The 17,842-nt window shown below is 35.3% G+C and overlaps 1 protein-coding gene across 1 annotated transcript; it reads left to right on the forward strand.

The window, feature by feature from the left end:
• The first annotated feature begins 14,595 nt into the window (after window positions 1–14,595).
• On the forward strand, window positions 14,596–16,546 carry LOC121321630 (alpha-1A adrenergic receptor-like). The gene is made up of 2 exons (XM_041260631.1): window positions 14,596–15,520; window positions 15,668–16,546. The coding sequence occupies exons 1-2, from the start codon at window positions 14,596–14,598 to the stop codon at window positions 16,027–16,029; spliced, it is 1,287 nt and encodes a 428-aa protein (XP_041116565.1). The 3' UTR covers window positions 16,030–16,546.
• Window positions 16,547–17,842: the final 1,296 nt, after the last annotated feature.

Genomic DNA, 17,842 nt, shown 5'->3' on the forward strand with positions numbered 1-17,842 from the left:
TATGTCTCTCATGTATCGTTGTGAGAATGATTCATAAAGGCCTGCAGTGTTATCAAAGCACAGCTGCAATGCATATAATTACGATGCAGTTAGCAGCATATCCTTTGTTAAATCAGATTTTTTTTTTTTTTTTTGGACTACACATTAACTTTGGTGCTGCATGCTTAAATTGCTGAAAACTGAAATTATGCTGCACATACCAAATTCAACATCAGCTTTAAAAAATGTGAGGCAGAATTCAGCAATGTGTAAAGGAAGAAACTAGAAGTGAAACCCTGATCATTTCACAGCTTCAAGACAGCTGTACAGTCTGAAGTGTGCTCTGTCCTGTTCTATGTGTTAAACCCGTTTCAGAACTCTTTCTTCATAAAAGTGTGTGGAAATGTTGTTCTGTGGGACTTTCCATGCCAGGTGTACACAGAGATCCATAGAAATCTTCAAAGTCCCACTTAGTTCCCCAAATTTCCCTGTTCATTAACAACATAGACAAGGGGAATACAGAAACACACATTCCGAATTGCAACAAATTCATCCATCAATTATTTGCGGTGAGCCGGAGCCTAACCCGGCAGACACAGGGCACAATCCAGCACAACCCTGGACGGGACGCCAGTCCATCGCAGGGCAACTAAGGGGCAATTTAGAGAGGCCAATCCACCTAGCCAGCTTGTCTTTGGACTGGGAGGAAACTGGAGTACCCAGAGAAAAACCACGCAAACCCACAGGGAGAAAATGCAAATTCCACACAGACAGACCCCTGAGGCCAGAATCGAACCGGCCCCTGGAGCTTTTAGGCAGCAGGGATAACCACCACACCACCGTGCCGTCCATGTGCCAACAAATGCTTTCAGATATTAGAGTTGCAGGTTTTATTATTCAAAATAAACCACCCAAGAAGACGTGTGTTTTAAACATCTCTTGCTTATTTACTAGTACGGTCGAAGTGTTCAACTTTGTCCCACGCAGAATGTCCTTATCATTTCTTCAATGTCAGTTCACTCTGCAATGCAAAAAAACATCTTCCACTCCTATTAAGCCTGAAAGGACACTGAAGAAATATTAAAGGATATATTTATTAAAATTGAGTACGACAGAGGCTGTTTCGCAGAATGTAACATCTAAAATGATATTATGAAAGCCTGTAAATAAGAGGGAACCTGCCATAAAACTGCAGTCCCTTCAACATTCATCTATCCCCCATTTCTGTGCTGTGTTCAGAGTTATAATCACTTTGTCTTCCATGTACCATCTTTCATGATGCGTCACAGTCATTCTTTCCACTTGACTGGAAAAAAAACTATTAGACCAGACTGTAATTAATAGATACGCTTAACTGACATTGCCTCCATAATATCCTCATTTTTGATCTGGTCTCATATTATAATATCTCTCCAGCAGCAGATTTGAGACATATATTGCTCTGGGAGGCAGGAGCTGTGTGGAAAGAATCTACTGTACAGAGGTCGGGTGAGATCCAAGAAAAGTGTTTGCATTGCAAAATACTTATCTCTTTGTTTTAGTTTTTCTTAAATGCATCATGAAAGTTTATTTAAAAAATAATAATGCACATAATAAAAGCATCTTGTGTGCTGTACTACCAGTTGAAATCCATGTTTTTTTTTTTTTTCTTTGTTTTCCAGTGGTTTAATTTGCTTTAATATATTCCTTCTACTCTTTTATTCCTAACCCATTAGGTACCTTTTTTTCCTTTGAAAAAAAATCACAACACAAGCTGTATTTATTATTTATTTATTTCATACAGTACATTTGGACTTAACTTTTGCAGTTAACAAAACTAAATTTTAAGATTCCGTTAAAAATGCTCAAATTGTTTTACAAAGTAGCCTGTACTCAAATGAGGACAATGGCACTTAATGGGTTAATAAAATATCATCTTATCATCTCCTGCTATCATTTTTCTCCACTAGATGGAGCACCTTCCTCAGAGTTGTAACCATTTCTCTAGAGGGGATGAGGTGTCCCCATACCTAAAACTATTGACTTAGCATTTCTGAATAATACTACAAAAAGGCACTGTAACTGTACTAGTACCCATGGTTAGCTGTCCAGTAAGAGCACATTGAAATGAATCTTTTTTTTTTTTTTTATAATAGCACACCTCTGTTTGTGTATCACATTTTTCAAGATGATTTTTTGATTCTGCTATCTTTTTTTTTTTTTTTCAAAGTAACTTTGTTCGGCTGACTTGTCTCTTTTTGTACATGTGGAATCCATATCATTGATTGAAGTATGGTTTACTAATTCTATAAGGTGGATATACAATAGGCTGCTGAAAGCAGAATAGAGGAGTCTGGCAGCAAACTTTGATGCAACTAATTTGCCTGCCTGAAGGCACCATGCTTCTTTACAATAAAAGCGAGCTACCCAGTGCTTAGCTGCAATTACTCGTGTGTGACTACCTGCCTTGACTTTCCTAAGAATCGGATATCCTGACACATTTATACTTTAAAAGGTAACACACAGTTAGTAATATAGTCCCACTACACTGTGGCTGCTTTGAAGACTAAAAAGTAAAAAAGGGACTGAATGAATGCTATATCTTGTAATTGATATGAGGATGATAATACCAGGCATAACATAAAGTAGAAATAGCAAGTGACCCAGAGCCAGGCCTGTGGCATTCCAACATCACAGCGTTTCAAATCAATGTAGGATTATCAATTTTAACAACTTGGATTTAGAAGAGATATGATGTTTTGTCCTATTAAACTGCTCTACTCCTAGGATGTCCAGTGCCTCGTGCTTGAATGGAGATGCAGGGCTGATGTTTGAGTCAAGGATATTTTTAGACCTAACAACAGTATCTGGACATTCACCGGAATGTCTGCCATTGCACTGCAGACTTCCCTTTCAGAGAGCAGTATAATTTGAAGAGTAAGTGGGATGCCAGAAAAGGTCACGTTAGACTGGAATAGAAGAAACCTGTATTTCAGATAATGGTTTCTCTGTTCCCAAGTGACATTAATAATCATTAGAGGAAGACTTGTTTGAAAGGTGTGGTAAAGATTCTGAACAGAGCTATTCATTCAGTTCCTAACAGAACTGACTAAAGGTCTGAAATTCTGACTGGTTTTAAAGAGCTGTGTGGTTTTGTATCAATCTACAAGTAGTGTCTCACAGTGAATGCCTTTGAACAGCACATAAAACACAAAGTAAAAAAATCTAAATAAATTGCGGCGTTTTTTCTACAAGCTGATTTACGTAGAAGTCAAATGTTCTGCTGAGAAAGAAGACCACTAAGTGGTGCTATTTATCCTTGCAATGCAGTTATCGGATGTCATACTGTCTATCCCACATATTGGCAGTAAAATTTATATTTGAAACAGTTATTTTAACATTTAATGATCTGCCTAAGTGCAGTACTGTATAAAACCTGCCAGCTGGGAGTCATCAGAAGCACAGTGCATTTATCGTCTTTGTTAAACTGAGCTGTCAAAGTTAAGAATTAAGACAGTACCTATAACACTGATGAAATGTTGCTTCTGTCCACAAGGTGTCCCCGTTATCTTCAGTATTAATTATCACAGCCTTATACTCCTTTAGTCTTTATAGTTGAAGAAGTTCAGTTCTTTGTTATTTTGTTATCTAACTGTTACAACAGTCTATTGTTTTTGTAACCTAATTTATTTTTATGTACAAGGTGGGCAAAAATATTTGATTAAAAAGTGGAAATCAGGTGGTTAAAAACATATATATATATATTTCAATTATTCACTGCCATTACTTGATTAACATTTAACAATGCATTTACAAAGTGGGGCCATGCTGTTTAATATCACCATGTTGAACCGTGCACATTACTTTTATTTTAAAATTGAAACTGACAGGGCATTTATTTAGTTAATCGTGTGTGCTATTTTGGCATAAACAAAGTACTGTGCTGCATGATTTATTGATTCATTTTGCATATTTTTTGTTTTTTAATTAGCTTTAGCTAAATGTATGCAGTTTACAGTACCAGTACAAAGCTTGTTTTGTACAGCTGAGCCCTAGTAGAAAAACTAAAGCATAGGATGCAATGGTATGGCGTTATTAGTCAATAACTGCCAAAGTCATCTGTTAAGACTGATAGCGGTTAGATGTATATTAAGTAGAGATGCAACAATGAATCGATTACTCAATTCATGATCGTCATGCCTTTTATTTTGTGTTCACAATACATGATTGATACATGATGATTATTACCTGTCTGAGATTCGACATGGAAAATGGTTGATGATTGCACCTCTGATATTCAGCTCATGAAAAGCATTACTAACTCTGCACCATTTGACATCATCAGTGGGCATCATGTTGCAATGAATAAAGCTCCTCCAGCTACACAGTATTCCGACTTTTGGTTCCCTCTTTGTCTTTGGCTTTCAAGTTACAATCTCTGATGTGTTGCTCTCCTTTAAAGGTGGTGTAAAGTGGATTATGGACAAACATCGTCTTGTGTGTGAACTTATTGACATACATCCTATTTTAAGTGATGCCCGGGGCCTCTGTTTTACTGCTGCTCCAAAGTGGGTTATTTAATGACATTTTTACTTGCGGTCTCTTACTTGAAATGCAAAAGCCAGTGAAAGGAAATTCTATCATACTGCTTTTCTAAAGAAATACAGTATGAAAAATATAATCTGCGGTGCAGCCTTAACAATAAATGAAACACAACAACATAGCTAAGAGGGACCTAGAAAAATGAAACATGATGTGGTTTCTACTACTATTACTTATGTATGGATTACTATGGGAAACTATGGGAGATATCAAATGTTTTACATTACATTACATTTCACTAACACTTTCTGACAAATGCATTGAACAATACTTTCAGGAAGTAACGTGGTAGACATGATCAGACCAGAGTTACAAATAATGCAAAAGAATGTATTACAAAATTTGTATGCAGCTTCCTGACTTGACCCAAGCAACACATTTATCCCAGTTCTCTTGTGTTCAGAGTGTAATAACATGCAAATTAATGAAAGATGGAGGTAGCACTTTACATTAAGTGTCTCTAATTACTGTGTATTTACATAGTAGTTACTTACACATAATTGCAATGCTATTATGCAGAGTTACAATGTACCTAATGTTATGCAAATGCACAATTGTATCAGAAAAGGATTAGGGTTAGGGTTATGGGTAGGGTTATATTGTGCAAAAGGATTTACACATTAAGTACATTGTATATAACTATGCATAATATTGTGTAAGTACACATGCATTTACTAAGTAACTACTATGTAAATATACAGTAATTAGAGATACTTAATGTAAAGTGTTACCAAGGTGGGTTTATGCAAACATCGTTATTTACATCAAGATTGTAAAACCTGAGGAATAGAGGAAGGAATGGATAATTATTTTTTGAGAATTTGAAAGAGGTAGTGGGATTTGGCCAAGACAGAACTTACTTGATCTTAAGTGAATGTGTATCCATGACAACAGAATTAACACAACAGCGCTTTACAGAAGACGTCAGTAGAATCTTTCTAAATAGTATCAAACAGTGGCCTGAATCAAAGAGACATTTGGAAATGTGGTCTCAGCTTAATATATTTTGACATTTCAAAACAATCCCATCAACAGGACATTCAGACACCCGCACAGCACATACTGATAGATAGAACAGTTTATAAAACAGATTAGGTTGAAAGGACATTGTTATTGCAAGGTTTCAAACTGTTCCAGCTTTGTAGAATTTTCTAGAAAGGTATGTCGTTTGGCATTTTTGCCCTTGCATCAAATTAACTACAGTATATACCCAATGTTGCACCTGCTACTTCTATTTTTTGGGGAAAAAAGGTGTACTGAGATTTCTTTTAGACATTGAGAGACACAAGAAAATAACATGGGCACTCTAAAGGTAAGAAAAAAATGCATTGGAATAAAAAATGAAGAAAGCATACATGATTCTAAGACTGGATTAGTGGTGCAGATGAAATCGTGACAAAATAGTCTACAATAGGCACTTATTGGTGTTCTGTGATCTTAAGAAATGGTTAGCAGTACTTATTGTGGATAAAAATAAGACAGAATGGATTAGGCAGTGAGAAATGGATTGCTTCCTTTAATAACAAACAAATGTCAGCGTCGTCTGTACTGCTAAATCATTGCCACTTAAGCTAAAATTGGACTAGACTTCCAATTATTCTAGTTGCCTGCAGGAATTAGTTTTGAGACTAAATGAAATAAAAGGAACATGTGCAGAATTGCATCAAGGTGTACACCTTTATAGTCTCATTTAAATGGTTTGTAACAAAAAGATGAGCTGCACACAATAACCTTCTTATCTACAGTGTAAACTAAATGTAAAAAAAATAACCATGGACACACATCACATTACATTAAATCTAATGTAGGCATGTTTTAACTTTAGCAGGTGACTGCCTTATAGATTTTCTTAAAGCAAGGAAGTAGTCTTGCCTTATGTCTATCCCTTGACAAATGAATGTGCTTATATTTAGCCTTTATATTCTTGTATGCACCCAAGCTGTTTAATTCACTGAACTGGCAAACTGTAGAAGCAGAGAGTGCTAGACTGAAAGCAATAATTCGACAGGGCTTTAGCTTAGCTGGAATGACTGTAATGATTTACTATGTATTGCATGTTGGACAAGAAGTCACAGTCATTCGTCAGTTGTGTTCTGGGATTCCTTAAAATGCACAATAGGATGATTTTCCTTCATTAACTGGTCACGCTGAGATTTAAATATTTGAGAGACCTGACCAACAGGGAACATATTCCATAAAATACACACATAACGCCAGCCTACAAAAACAGTGCTGTCAATGCTACTTGCTACTTATTTGCTGCATTGTAGAATATAATAACTATACACATAATGAGATATCTCAAGGCTCACATTTATTACATTTAATATGTCAAGATGTCATTTCTGTGGTTCTCGGATATGATGAGGTAGGATCTATATTCATTTTAATGTGATCTGTCCACAATTTCTTCTCTGTGGCATTTCACTTTTTTTTTTTAACTGCAATGTACCAGTAAGTTATTATTTAAAAAAAAATGTTTTTTTTTTTCCATTCATTTCTCAAACACCAAAACACTAAACAAAAACAAACAAAGCAAACAAACAATCAAAAAATAATAACATTGAGAACAAATTTTAATTCTAAGGTACCATGCTTCTCTTAAAGTGGTTTTAGGTCATTTATAGCCATAACAACATAATTCCATAAATATGCTACATCCATTAACTGTATGTCACAAAAGAGATTTATTTTAAGAAACACGTTACATCAAACATGTATTTTCTTTTAAACTGTATTTTTACTATATGTCTTATGCTACAATAGTTTAAAGGATGTTCTCAGTTTGCATTCCTTTCTCTCAGGAGGTCTGTTGCTGGTTGAGTTTTTAAGTAATTTAACCAAAGTGGCATGAAAGTTATTGGCTGCAAAGCATGTCGTCATTACGGGAATGGGGTGGGATGGAACAGTATTTTTTCTCTTAATTATTTTTGTCGTCTGTTTGTATAAACTTGTTTAAAAAAAATGTCAGGTAATAGCTTCTTTAGCTGAGCAACAGGTGGTATATGGTTGGTCTTTAGCGCTCAGTGGCTTTCATAACAGACCAAGACAACCAACGTTTCACTTTATCTAATTAATAAAGGACAGCTTTTACTCCTAGCAACTTCCATAATAAATCAAAGGCATCAATTCACTCATACAATTTATTAAAATTTGATTATGATTATTTAAAATACACAATAAAGACACATACAATCCAAATCAGTCTTCAGTTTAGTGGCCATGCATGAATACTGATATATTTAACATACTGGTTTATTTATACATTGAAACGGATTGAGTTTTAGTAGGTATTTAGTATTTAGTAGGTAAAGAGCTACAATGTTACCCAGGGGTGAAATTCTGCCGGTACTCATCAGTGCTCCTACCGGGACTTATTTAATCTGCTTTTCATCCAATGCAGATGCATTCCATCCACTCACACAGTCCACTAGCGCAACGTTTCTCAAATGCACTTTCATTCAACACAGTTTGTGCTGCTTGCATTCTGTTTCCTCATACTGATTCTGTTTCTGTTAGCTGCTATTGGTCACCATTAACATAAGTATAATCATTGCATGTTGATTGGCCGAGCTTTCATTCTCATCAGATTTCATTTTGCCATGCATCACAAATCTCTGCCCATTTTGCTTTGTGTCATAATAATTATCATTATTATAAAGTATTTTTATTTCTTTAATGTGGCGGAGAAACTATTTGAAATATTCAAAACGAACATTGCTGCACATGAATTTGAAGGCAAAAATCTACGTCAGTGTTCACCATAAATTATACAGTTCATGAATATTATAAATAATTATCATAACAAGTTTTGCCTTGCACCGATTTACCACATTACCAGAATTTGCTTGAAATTTTCTAAAATGGCAAGTGATGTGTGAGACACTAGGGATTAACAATAACATAAAAAACATGATCAAAATGCAGCTTCAGATTTTGGCAAGGGAGTCAGAATCGGGATACACATAGAGGTGGGCTTCACACTAACTCTGGCCTAAATTGCAAGGTGCATGCTAAGCATAGTGATCAAGGTTTTGTTTTGTTGTGATCCTAGTATTTTCTGTTATGAGTATAATAATAAACAAAGACCAAAAAGGTGTTTTTTCTTTGTACAAGAGTTTATTTAAGTTAAATGTAAATTGTAAATGTCTACAAAAGGCAGAACCACAGTAATGATATTACTTTATGAATATGTGTTTTTGCCACTTTGTTTCTTGTGCAGAAACCACAATACCAGGGATAAAATAATAAACAAAATAAAGTCTACTTTTATACTGTTTCTGCCTGAAAAAATCATTTTCTGTAGTAGATCACGGTTATTAATCTACACAGAAACACAACAGAGAAGCACACTGAACATACAAAATAAATAAAAGAAACAGAGATATATGTTCTCTGTTCTAATCCAAGGCTATTATTGTAGAATAGCCAGGTCCTGTTGTAGGTGAGTACCCAGGGTCTGGAAAGTATGGGGATGATTTCAGAGAATACTATGGAGAGAGATTAAAATGGCCCAGTACATCATTAGTAGTAGTAGTGCCTGTTATATAATATAATATATTTTAGCCCCTGTTGTGCCTTGCATGACTTGGACCTTTTTGTATAATTTTTTTTATACCAGTTTTTATAAAATAATCCCTTTTTTTAGGATATCTTGAAACAAAACTCCCCCTCTACAGCAGATACTGCATAGTATAATATATATATATAACGTATATATATATGAAGGGTACAAAGCCTTCATTATTTTCATTGTCTTTGTTTATGATGAATTGGTTATAATTGATCAGTTATTTTTTAACGCTTATTTTGTATTTATAAATGTATTGTGTACCCATATGCATACATTTTTTAAAAGTATTTATTCATTGGCACACAGATTTTTTAATTGTTAACACCTGGCAGTGCATATGAGTACCTGCACCTTTGTGTTGAGAATTTCACCCCTGACATCACCAAAGCCTTTAGTATTTTGTTAGCGATTTCATAAGATATTACCATATCATCCTCTTCAAAAAACAACTTTAAGAAAATATGCAAATGAGACACCTGTTACTTTGATGTAATCAGTAAAACATGTTTGTAAATGTGGCGAACGCATATTAACGAAGAAGAGTACAGACATGTATGGGGGTTTTTTGTCATCAATGTCATCAATGTCTTAGTGATGAATTTATTTGCATTAATTTACTAATTTTTTTTTAAAACTAAATTGTAATTCAGCATGAGTAAGATTGAAAGAAAATATGAAAAGAACCCTTTTGTATGAAATAATCGTTTCTTTGCTACAAGTGTTTTTATTAAGAATCTTAAGCTCACCATTATTAACCCAAACGAATAAGCTTTATTGTTAATAAAACTCTCAGAAGTTCTGTGCACTGTGGCAAGTAGGGTATCAAATATTGAGTGGCCACTATAGTACAAAGGTTATGTGGTTATGTGTTTATGCATAACCACTAAAACCATCATCAGCCCAATCAGATCACGAATCAGTGCTTAATCTTTGGGGTATTTTTACTGTTCCTTAAAAACAATTGAACCCCCCCCCCCCCCCCCATAAAAATGACATGAACAAATAGCAATCTTCAAGTGTTAAGCTATGTAGCTAGTCTATGTTGTCAAATCCAGGGTTAAATGCTAGACCTGCTAAGTACCGTGGAGGCTGATTAATTAAGTTTGCACCGCTCTCTCCAATAAAAATACAAACCTAATCATGCAAGCTCCCACGTGGATGTGACATAGGCTAATTCATTGGCATCATCTAAATCTTTCCCAGAGATCAAGTTGATTGGCAGGGTTTTCAGTTACACAGTATGACTTTTGGGTTTTAAAAAAATCAGATAATGTAGTTTTGTCATGATTAAGGGAACATCATGAAAACATGTCAATAATGAACGTCCTATTTTATCGGGTTCATATAAACCTATTATGGTTTAAGGCGCATCTTAGCTATACAGCAGTGCCATATTTTTTATTTAAATGTATGTGAACCTAGGGCTTCTGAAAAGTGCTGTTTTAGGAAAACTAAATCAGAATGTTTGTTTTTTTTTTTAAAACATTCCATTTTAGGTGGCTTTAAAAGTTAATCCTGTACAATATTCTGACATGTTTCCTGAACACTGTGTTCATGTGACTGTGGAAATTGGATAATCAGAATTACTTCTGAGAAAACCAAGGAGCACTGCATGTTAATTAGGTCTAGCAGTGCTGATTACCATAATTAAGCTAATTGAAAAATCTAATCCCATGTTGAAAATGTTATATTTTTAAATCTAAGGGGACATTTTGGTTTATACCTAATTGTGTTATTTATACTATAAAATAAAATAAAAAATATATATACAAAACAAGATTTATTGTAGAAATACAATGGCATTTTTTAATATGTCTGTAATGAACTATTTCCTATAAATTATTTATTTCCAAGTTCTTTTATCATGTCCAAAGTCTGCATCACTCCAGCAAAGTTGTTTAAATATTGCATGTGAAAAGTAAACTCTTGTGTGCCAAAGTTTACATTTTGACTGTTCTTTTGTGGCCTCTGTCCCCTGCCTGGAGAAGGCAGAGCTGGAGTTGTTTAGTGCCTTTTACCTGGATTGCAGCAACCCCTTCTTTTTAAGGGCAAACACATACTAGTTCAATTAACCACTGACTGTCACACATCTTTAATCTAGTATCCATAGCAACACATTCCTGAGAGCATTGATGATGAAAAACTGAAAACAAATGGCCATCTAATCAATTTTCCTACGATATGTAATCTAAAAAAATAAATAACAACAAAACTGAATTGATTCTGATAACAAAGCTGATGTCCAGCTGTATTTATATTTATTTTTATGTGACCAAAGCCCTGAAACGGTACACAAGTTAAACTTATCGCTGTTGTCACCTGTTGAATGTTTTCTGGAAACGTGATGCGGGTTTGAGGAAGTTTAATAATTAGACCTGCTCTTTCCAGTCTTTTGAAAATAGTGCTGTCACTCGAAATGAAAAATGTGAAGTTGCAAAGATTCTCAGAAGCAGCTGCAGGAACTGTCACACCAAAAAATGTTTTAATACAAAACAAAGAGGTGAAAGAGCTAGGAAGCAGCTAATTGAAACACATCAGGTATCTTCAGAAGAGCAAGATTCACGCTGAGATCCAGTTATGAAAGGGGATGTTACAGTACAGGGAGTTCACTTTATTTTTGCCTGCATTTTGATCAAATGGGATTTATTACAGGTACACTGAGATACCTACAGCAGCTCTTGTAAAAGATGTACTCCTTTGCCATTTGGCTTTGGCTAGTTTGTAAAGACAAGTTACATTTTCTAAAAGATTGATTTATTTCCCAGACCACAGCAATATCCATGTCAATGAAAAAAAAAAAAAAAACTGTATTTGCCAGTACAAGAGCGACATTGGCGAAGTAGAACAAAGATGAAAATCATGACTGTTGATCGTATAGTGTTAAATAATCGCACGCCAGCAGTAATATCTGTGTAGATGAAACCATATATAACGAAGACTGTGTACCTGTGAGGAGCCACCTTCAGAGAGGTGAGGCAACCAGCCCTCAGAGCCAAAACAGTGCTACAGAGGTTCATCCACAACTCAACACCCACATATACTAAAGACACTGAGAAAGACTTACAGTCTAAACATTTATCTTTTAATATGTCCAAATAATGACAGGGGTGCTAAACGAGAGGAGGCGAAGGAGCAAAGATGCACATGAATAAGTAAGGCTCATCTTCCTTCTCAAAGGCAATTCATTTTGACATGAGGACAAACCATTGCTCTGTTTAGCTTCAATTATAGTACTGTGAACTTTGATGCTTATGGATTTCTTGCATATTTCTTCTAATATTTACAGCTATGGCCAAACATTTTGCATTACTTAGAATTTTAGGATTGTGACAATAATAATTAAAATAATATATATATATATATATATATATATAATATATATATATATATATATATATATATATATATATATATATATGATTAAGTATAATAATATATATATAGATATTATATAATACATATGCACAATGATTAAAATTCTAAGTAATATATTATAATATATATTATATATATATATATATATATATATATATATATATATATATATATATATATATATATATATATATATATATATATATAAAGATGTATCTTTAATCTTTTATTTAAAATCATATAATCAAAGAAACTACAAAGTTATATTGTAAACAACTACCGGAAGCCATAATAGTAGTACAGTATTTCATGTTGGATTTTGAAATGTCACATTTTCAAATTGTTATCAGTTATTTTATTTTTTTAATTATATGGAAAATTACAAAGCTGTATGTAATTCAATATATTAACGTAACAGTATTCAGCAGGTTTCATTCAACAATATGAAGCAAAATTAGTTCATTCTTAGGGTGATGTAACACTTTTGGTCATAGCTGCACAGTGAATGCCCTGTTCCTTTTGTAATAATCTCATCACTTGTTGATTCTGCCTACTGCTGTGGTTTTTAAGATCTCATAATGAACACCAATCCTGAAACCGACCAGATGAGATTGCAATAACAGCTCCAGGGTACCACGGCTAAAGGGAGGTTGTCGTTATAGGGACAGTATGTTTCTGGGTATGTGTCTATCACCTCACCAATGCCTTCTTCTATGCACTGTTAAGCATTAAAGATCTAGGACAGAAACAAGACCCATTCAAATTCACTTCAGGGATGTGTAATGACACAGAACATTCAATGTGTCAAAACAATCCTAATGAATAAAAAAGAACATTGCATTATGTAACACTTTAGTAGCAAAACATTATTCATTTTCATTTAGTAAACCTATTTAAATATTGTTACCAGATGGATAATTTACAGTGACACTAGGTGTAGAGCTTGTTATGGATTTAATGAATCATTTTTGGTTTAGACTTGTGGCCTTTATAGAAGAGTTCTATATAATGTTAAACCCTTCAAATATTACACATAATTACACACACACACACACACACACACACACACACACACACACACACACACACACACACACACACACACACACACACACACACACACACACACACACACACACACACACACACACACACACACACACACACACACACACACACACACACACACACACACACACACACACACACACACACACACACACACACACACACACACACACACACACACACACACACACACACACACACACACACACACACACACACACACACACACACACACACACCACACACACACACACACTCACACACTCACACACACACACACACTCACACACACACACACACACACACACAAGTTGCTGAGTTAATTTATTCATATGAAAACTCCATCTTTCACGGTGTCATCTTTTCATTTGTGCCTCGCCTTATCAATACTTATAGTCAACTGTACACATGCAGCAAACTTTTTTTTTTTTTTTAAGTTACAACTTTTAAGGAAAATCTTCATGAACAGGCATCAAAAGTTGTTGTGTGTTAGTTGGATGATGGTGTATGCACGTCTTCATCAGATCAAACATAAATATATGCCAGTACTGTACACGGCTTTACCATTGGCACTTTGCTAATCGTGACGTAAATAGAATAGCTCCGTTTATTCTGGAGTACTCAACAAAAGATTACATTGCAGTGTCAGTCGGCATTTTCCATTGAATAAACAGTTATTTAGTTTCAAAAGCTTTTAATTTATTTGAATTGATTTGTTCTTTTTCTTTGGTTCCATCAGTTTGCTAGTAAACTACTGGTACTTTAATTTCTTTTTTTCGAGGTATTATTTATAAGACAAAACAAAATCTGGAAATTAAACTTAACAGGTTACGGAGTTATGGAATACGTTGACTTTATTACCATCAAGCAATACAACATTTAAGAACGAATTATTTAAAAGACTGGAAAATCAAAAACAAACAGCTCCAATAAATGACCATTTATTCTGTCTCTTCTGCATCTTCACATGTTAAGGTAGTAAATGTCATTAGACATTTTTTTTTTTTTTTTTTTTTTTAATGTCTTCTTTCTGTGATAACCAAACAATTACAGACATTTCAGAGAATTTAACTAATGAAAACCCCAGGGCAGATACAACAAACACACAAAGGGCTGTTATATTAAGTTTAACTCTGGGAGCGTTCATTCTTTTCGCTGTAATAGGAAATATTTTGGTCATATTCTCAGTCGTTTGTCACAGACACCTCCGGATTGTCACGAACTATTTTATCATTAACTTAGCCGTAGCTGACCTGCTGCTTAGCACCACCGTGCTGCCTTTCTCCGCGACACTGGAGGTGTTGGGTTACTGGGTCTTTGGGCGTGTGTTTTGCAATATCTGGGCAGCTGTGGATGTCTTGTGCTGCACTGCCTCCATTCTGAGCCTCTGCGTTATTTCGGTCGACAGGTATATTGGCGTGAGCTACCCCCTGCGTTATCCTACGATGATGACCAAAAAGAGAGGACTGGTCACTTTGGCTGCAGTCTGGGTGCTCGCAATGGTTATCTCTATTGGCCCTCTGTTAGGTTGGAAGGAGCCAGATCCAAAGGACGACAATGTTTGTAAGATTACAGAAGAGCCCGGCTATGCTATTTTCTCAGCTCTGGGTTCCTTCTACGCGCCCCTGGTGGTGATTTTAGTGATGTATTTCCGAGTCTACCTGGCAGCCAGGAGAGAGACCAAGAGTCTGTATTCTGGGATTAAGAGAGAACGACTGAGCTCCACAGAGGAAGAACTCACTCTGAGGATCCACAGGAAGCTCTCAACTGGGGAGAGCGCTTTAAGCACACACGTGCAGCCGCCTAAGAGCAAAAGTCTGAGAAGCACGTTTTCCTTTAGGATTCACAAGTTCTCCAAGGAAAAGAAAGCTGCAAAAACACTGGGAATAGTTGTGGGAGTCTTCACTCTCTGCTGGCTGCCTTTTTTTGTTGTACTCCCTTTAGGTAAGTGCATTATTTGTTTAAAAAAAGGGTAAACACAATTCATTAAAAGAGGCATGAAACATATTCAGGTTTGTTCTCTGCATTTAATTAAACAACGTTTCCTTTGGTACCAATGTTTGTTTGTTTGTTTGTTTTTTGTATCCCTAGGTTCATTTTTCCCACAGTACAAACCTCCTGAAGATTTATTTAAAGTAATTTTCTGGCTGGGCTATTTCAATAGCTGCATCAACCCAATTATATACCCCTGTTTCAGTCAAGAGTTCAAAAGAGCCTTCAAGTGCATTCTTATGGGCCAGTTGAAGAGAAGAACCCCGTTTCATGCTCAGTATCATTTCACCTCCAGAACCAGCATGGAGATGACAGTAAGCACTCTGGAATGTGAACCAGTTAAAGACACTTTCAGATTTAGCACCATATCTGAGAATAGTGAGTGTCTTCCCTACCTGTCAGACAACAATGAAGGGAAATGTACATCTTCACTTCAAGAGCTGCATTCATACAGAGGGTAATATGAAATGCTGGTCACATTTTTACATAACAGATTACTCACTGTCATTCTCATTGGGACCAAGATAAATCTGCTTATAATAATAGTTATTTTTGCTCACAGTCAGTCAAAAAATAGAACTAAAACAAATGCTGTTACAGGTTTAGAATAATATATATAGCTGTAAGGGAAATCAATGAAACCTTAAACTTTGAACAGCAGGATCTATTCTATAGTAAGGCACTTTGGGACCTTGTTTATATACTAGACCACATTCATGTCTAGCTCAATTAGATTTACGTAAAGTTTTTGGAACATTTAAAACAGACTGTGTTATGTTTTTGGTTAAATGTGCCTCAGAAACTGCTCCTGCATTCTCCTATGTGCACTATGTGCTATCTGTCTTGTATGTGCTGCAAACGTATTTGATTATCTGCTCAAAATGGCTCAAATGTATTCTATGTTTTCAAACTACATACATTTACAAATGCTACAAAAGATAATTGTGCATTACTGTGCTCATTCGTCAAATAAATGTGCATTAGCTGCTATGGAAAGTATTACAAATTCATGTAGTTTTATTTGTAACAAAGTATTGTATTTAAGTAATAAATATTTTAATTATTTTGAGAGTTTGATTTCATTAACAGTGTAATGCATAGCTGCCTTGCCTATTCAACACTACCAAGACTGCAATATTTCACGAGAACTGCATGATGACTGCTAAAATATGTTATCTCATTATCAGAACAAATCCTCATCTAAGCTATCGGCATGTCCTGTCCTTTAGGCTATCAAAGAGTTGTTACCTGTATTGAGGAGGGTATAATAAACTATTGTATGATTTAGAAAGGCATGTTTACAAAACACTGTCCATGTGTAAAAGTATACTGAAGTGTAATGAACCCAACTGAAACCATCCCACTCTTGTGAGCGTATCACCTCTCCTCTTGTTCCCATGGTGTAGTAGTTGAGTTACAATGACTGACAAAGCAGGATGGAGAAATACGGGCAGTTTAATTGTGAGGGTGAGGTAGAGGTGACAGTGTTTAGAAGTCAGTAAACCAGGAAAAAATTGCATGTAAATGGCATGTATGCTGGAAACTATCCTGCCTACCGTTATGTATGAAGAAAGGTTCTGGGATATTTCCCAATAAATTGGGGACCTGCCGCAAGTTTCCAGCATCTGTCTGCTTAATGTGGGCCTATAAACCCCCCCCCCCCCCCCCTACAACTCTAACAAGTATGCCTTCCTGAAAATCTAACAGCCTCCACATACAGCACGCTACCTTTACTAATTCGAATTCACGGCTGTGTTTGAAATCGAGCTACAGGAACTAGTTTTAGCTCTATTTTCCTTTAATGGGTCTGTGGATTGAATAAATGAAACTCTACACATCACTGCAGGATTTGTTTGGGTTTATATTTCAGTTCACATACTCACTAGCATATAATTCCTGTGATTGGGGTATATGTTCCAATATTATGAGCTGCTTTTGACACTATATTTTACCCTTGAGAGAGGAAAGCATATACAAATGCTTGACCTTAAGGAAACTGGCTTACAAGCAAAAAGCATGGCATACAAAACTAAAAACTGAACAGCATATACTGCATGACACTCGACTCTGGGGTTTAGACCTCAGAATTATCTCAGCTGCTTTTTCCAAACATTACTAAACAATGCTGCATTTTTCTTAACTTAAATCTATCAAATCATTAAACTAATGAAAGTGGGCTGTTGTATGCACACAATACATACCGGGCCTCGGTGATCGATCAGACTTTGATGTAACATTGGTTGTCTAGTTTGACTGAATTTTGTATTATTTATA

This window comes from Polyodon spathula, chromosome 10, assembly GCF_017654505.1.
Source record: "Polyodon spathula isolate WHYD16114869_AA chromosome 10, ASM1765450v1, whole genome shotgun sequence".
NCBI classification, from domain to species: Eukaryota; Metazoa; Chordata; class Actinopteri; order Acipenseriformes; family Polyodontidae; genus Polyodon; species Polyodon spathula.

Bases quoted from the DNA above. Each gene is read 5' to 3' on its own strand.
- LOC121321630 (XM_041260631.1), top strand. From the start codon at position 14,596: ATGTCTTCTTTCTGTGATAACCAAACAATTACAGACATTTCAGAGAAT. The intron at 15,521-15,667 runs GTAAGTGCATTA...TTGTATCCCTAG, and splicing joins TTTTGTTGTACTCCCTTTAG to GTTCATTTTTCCCACAGTAC.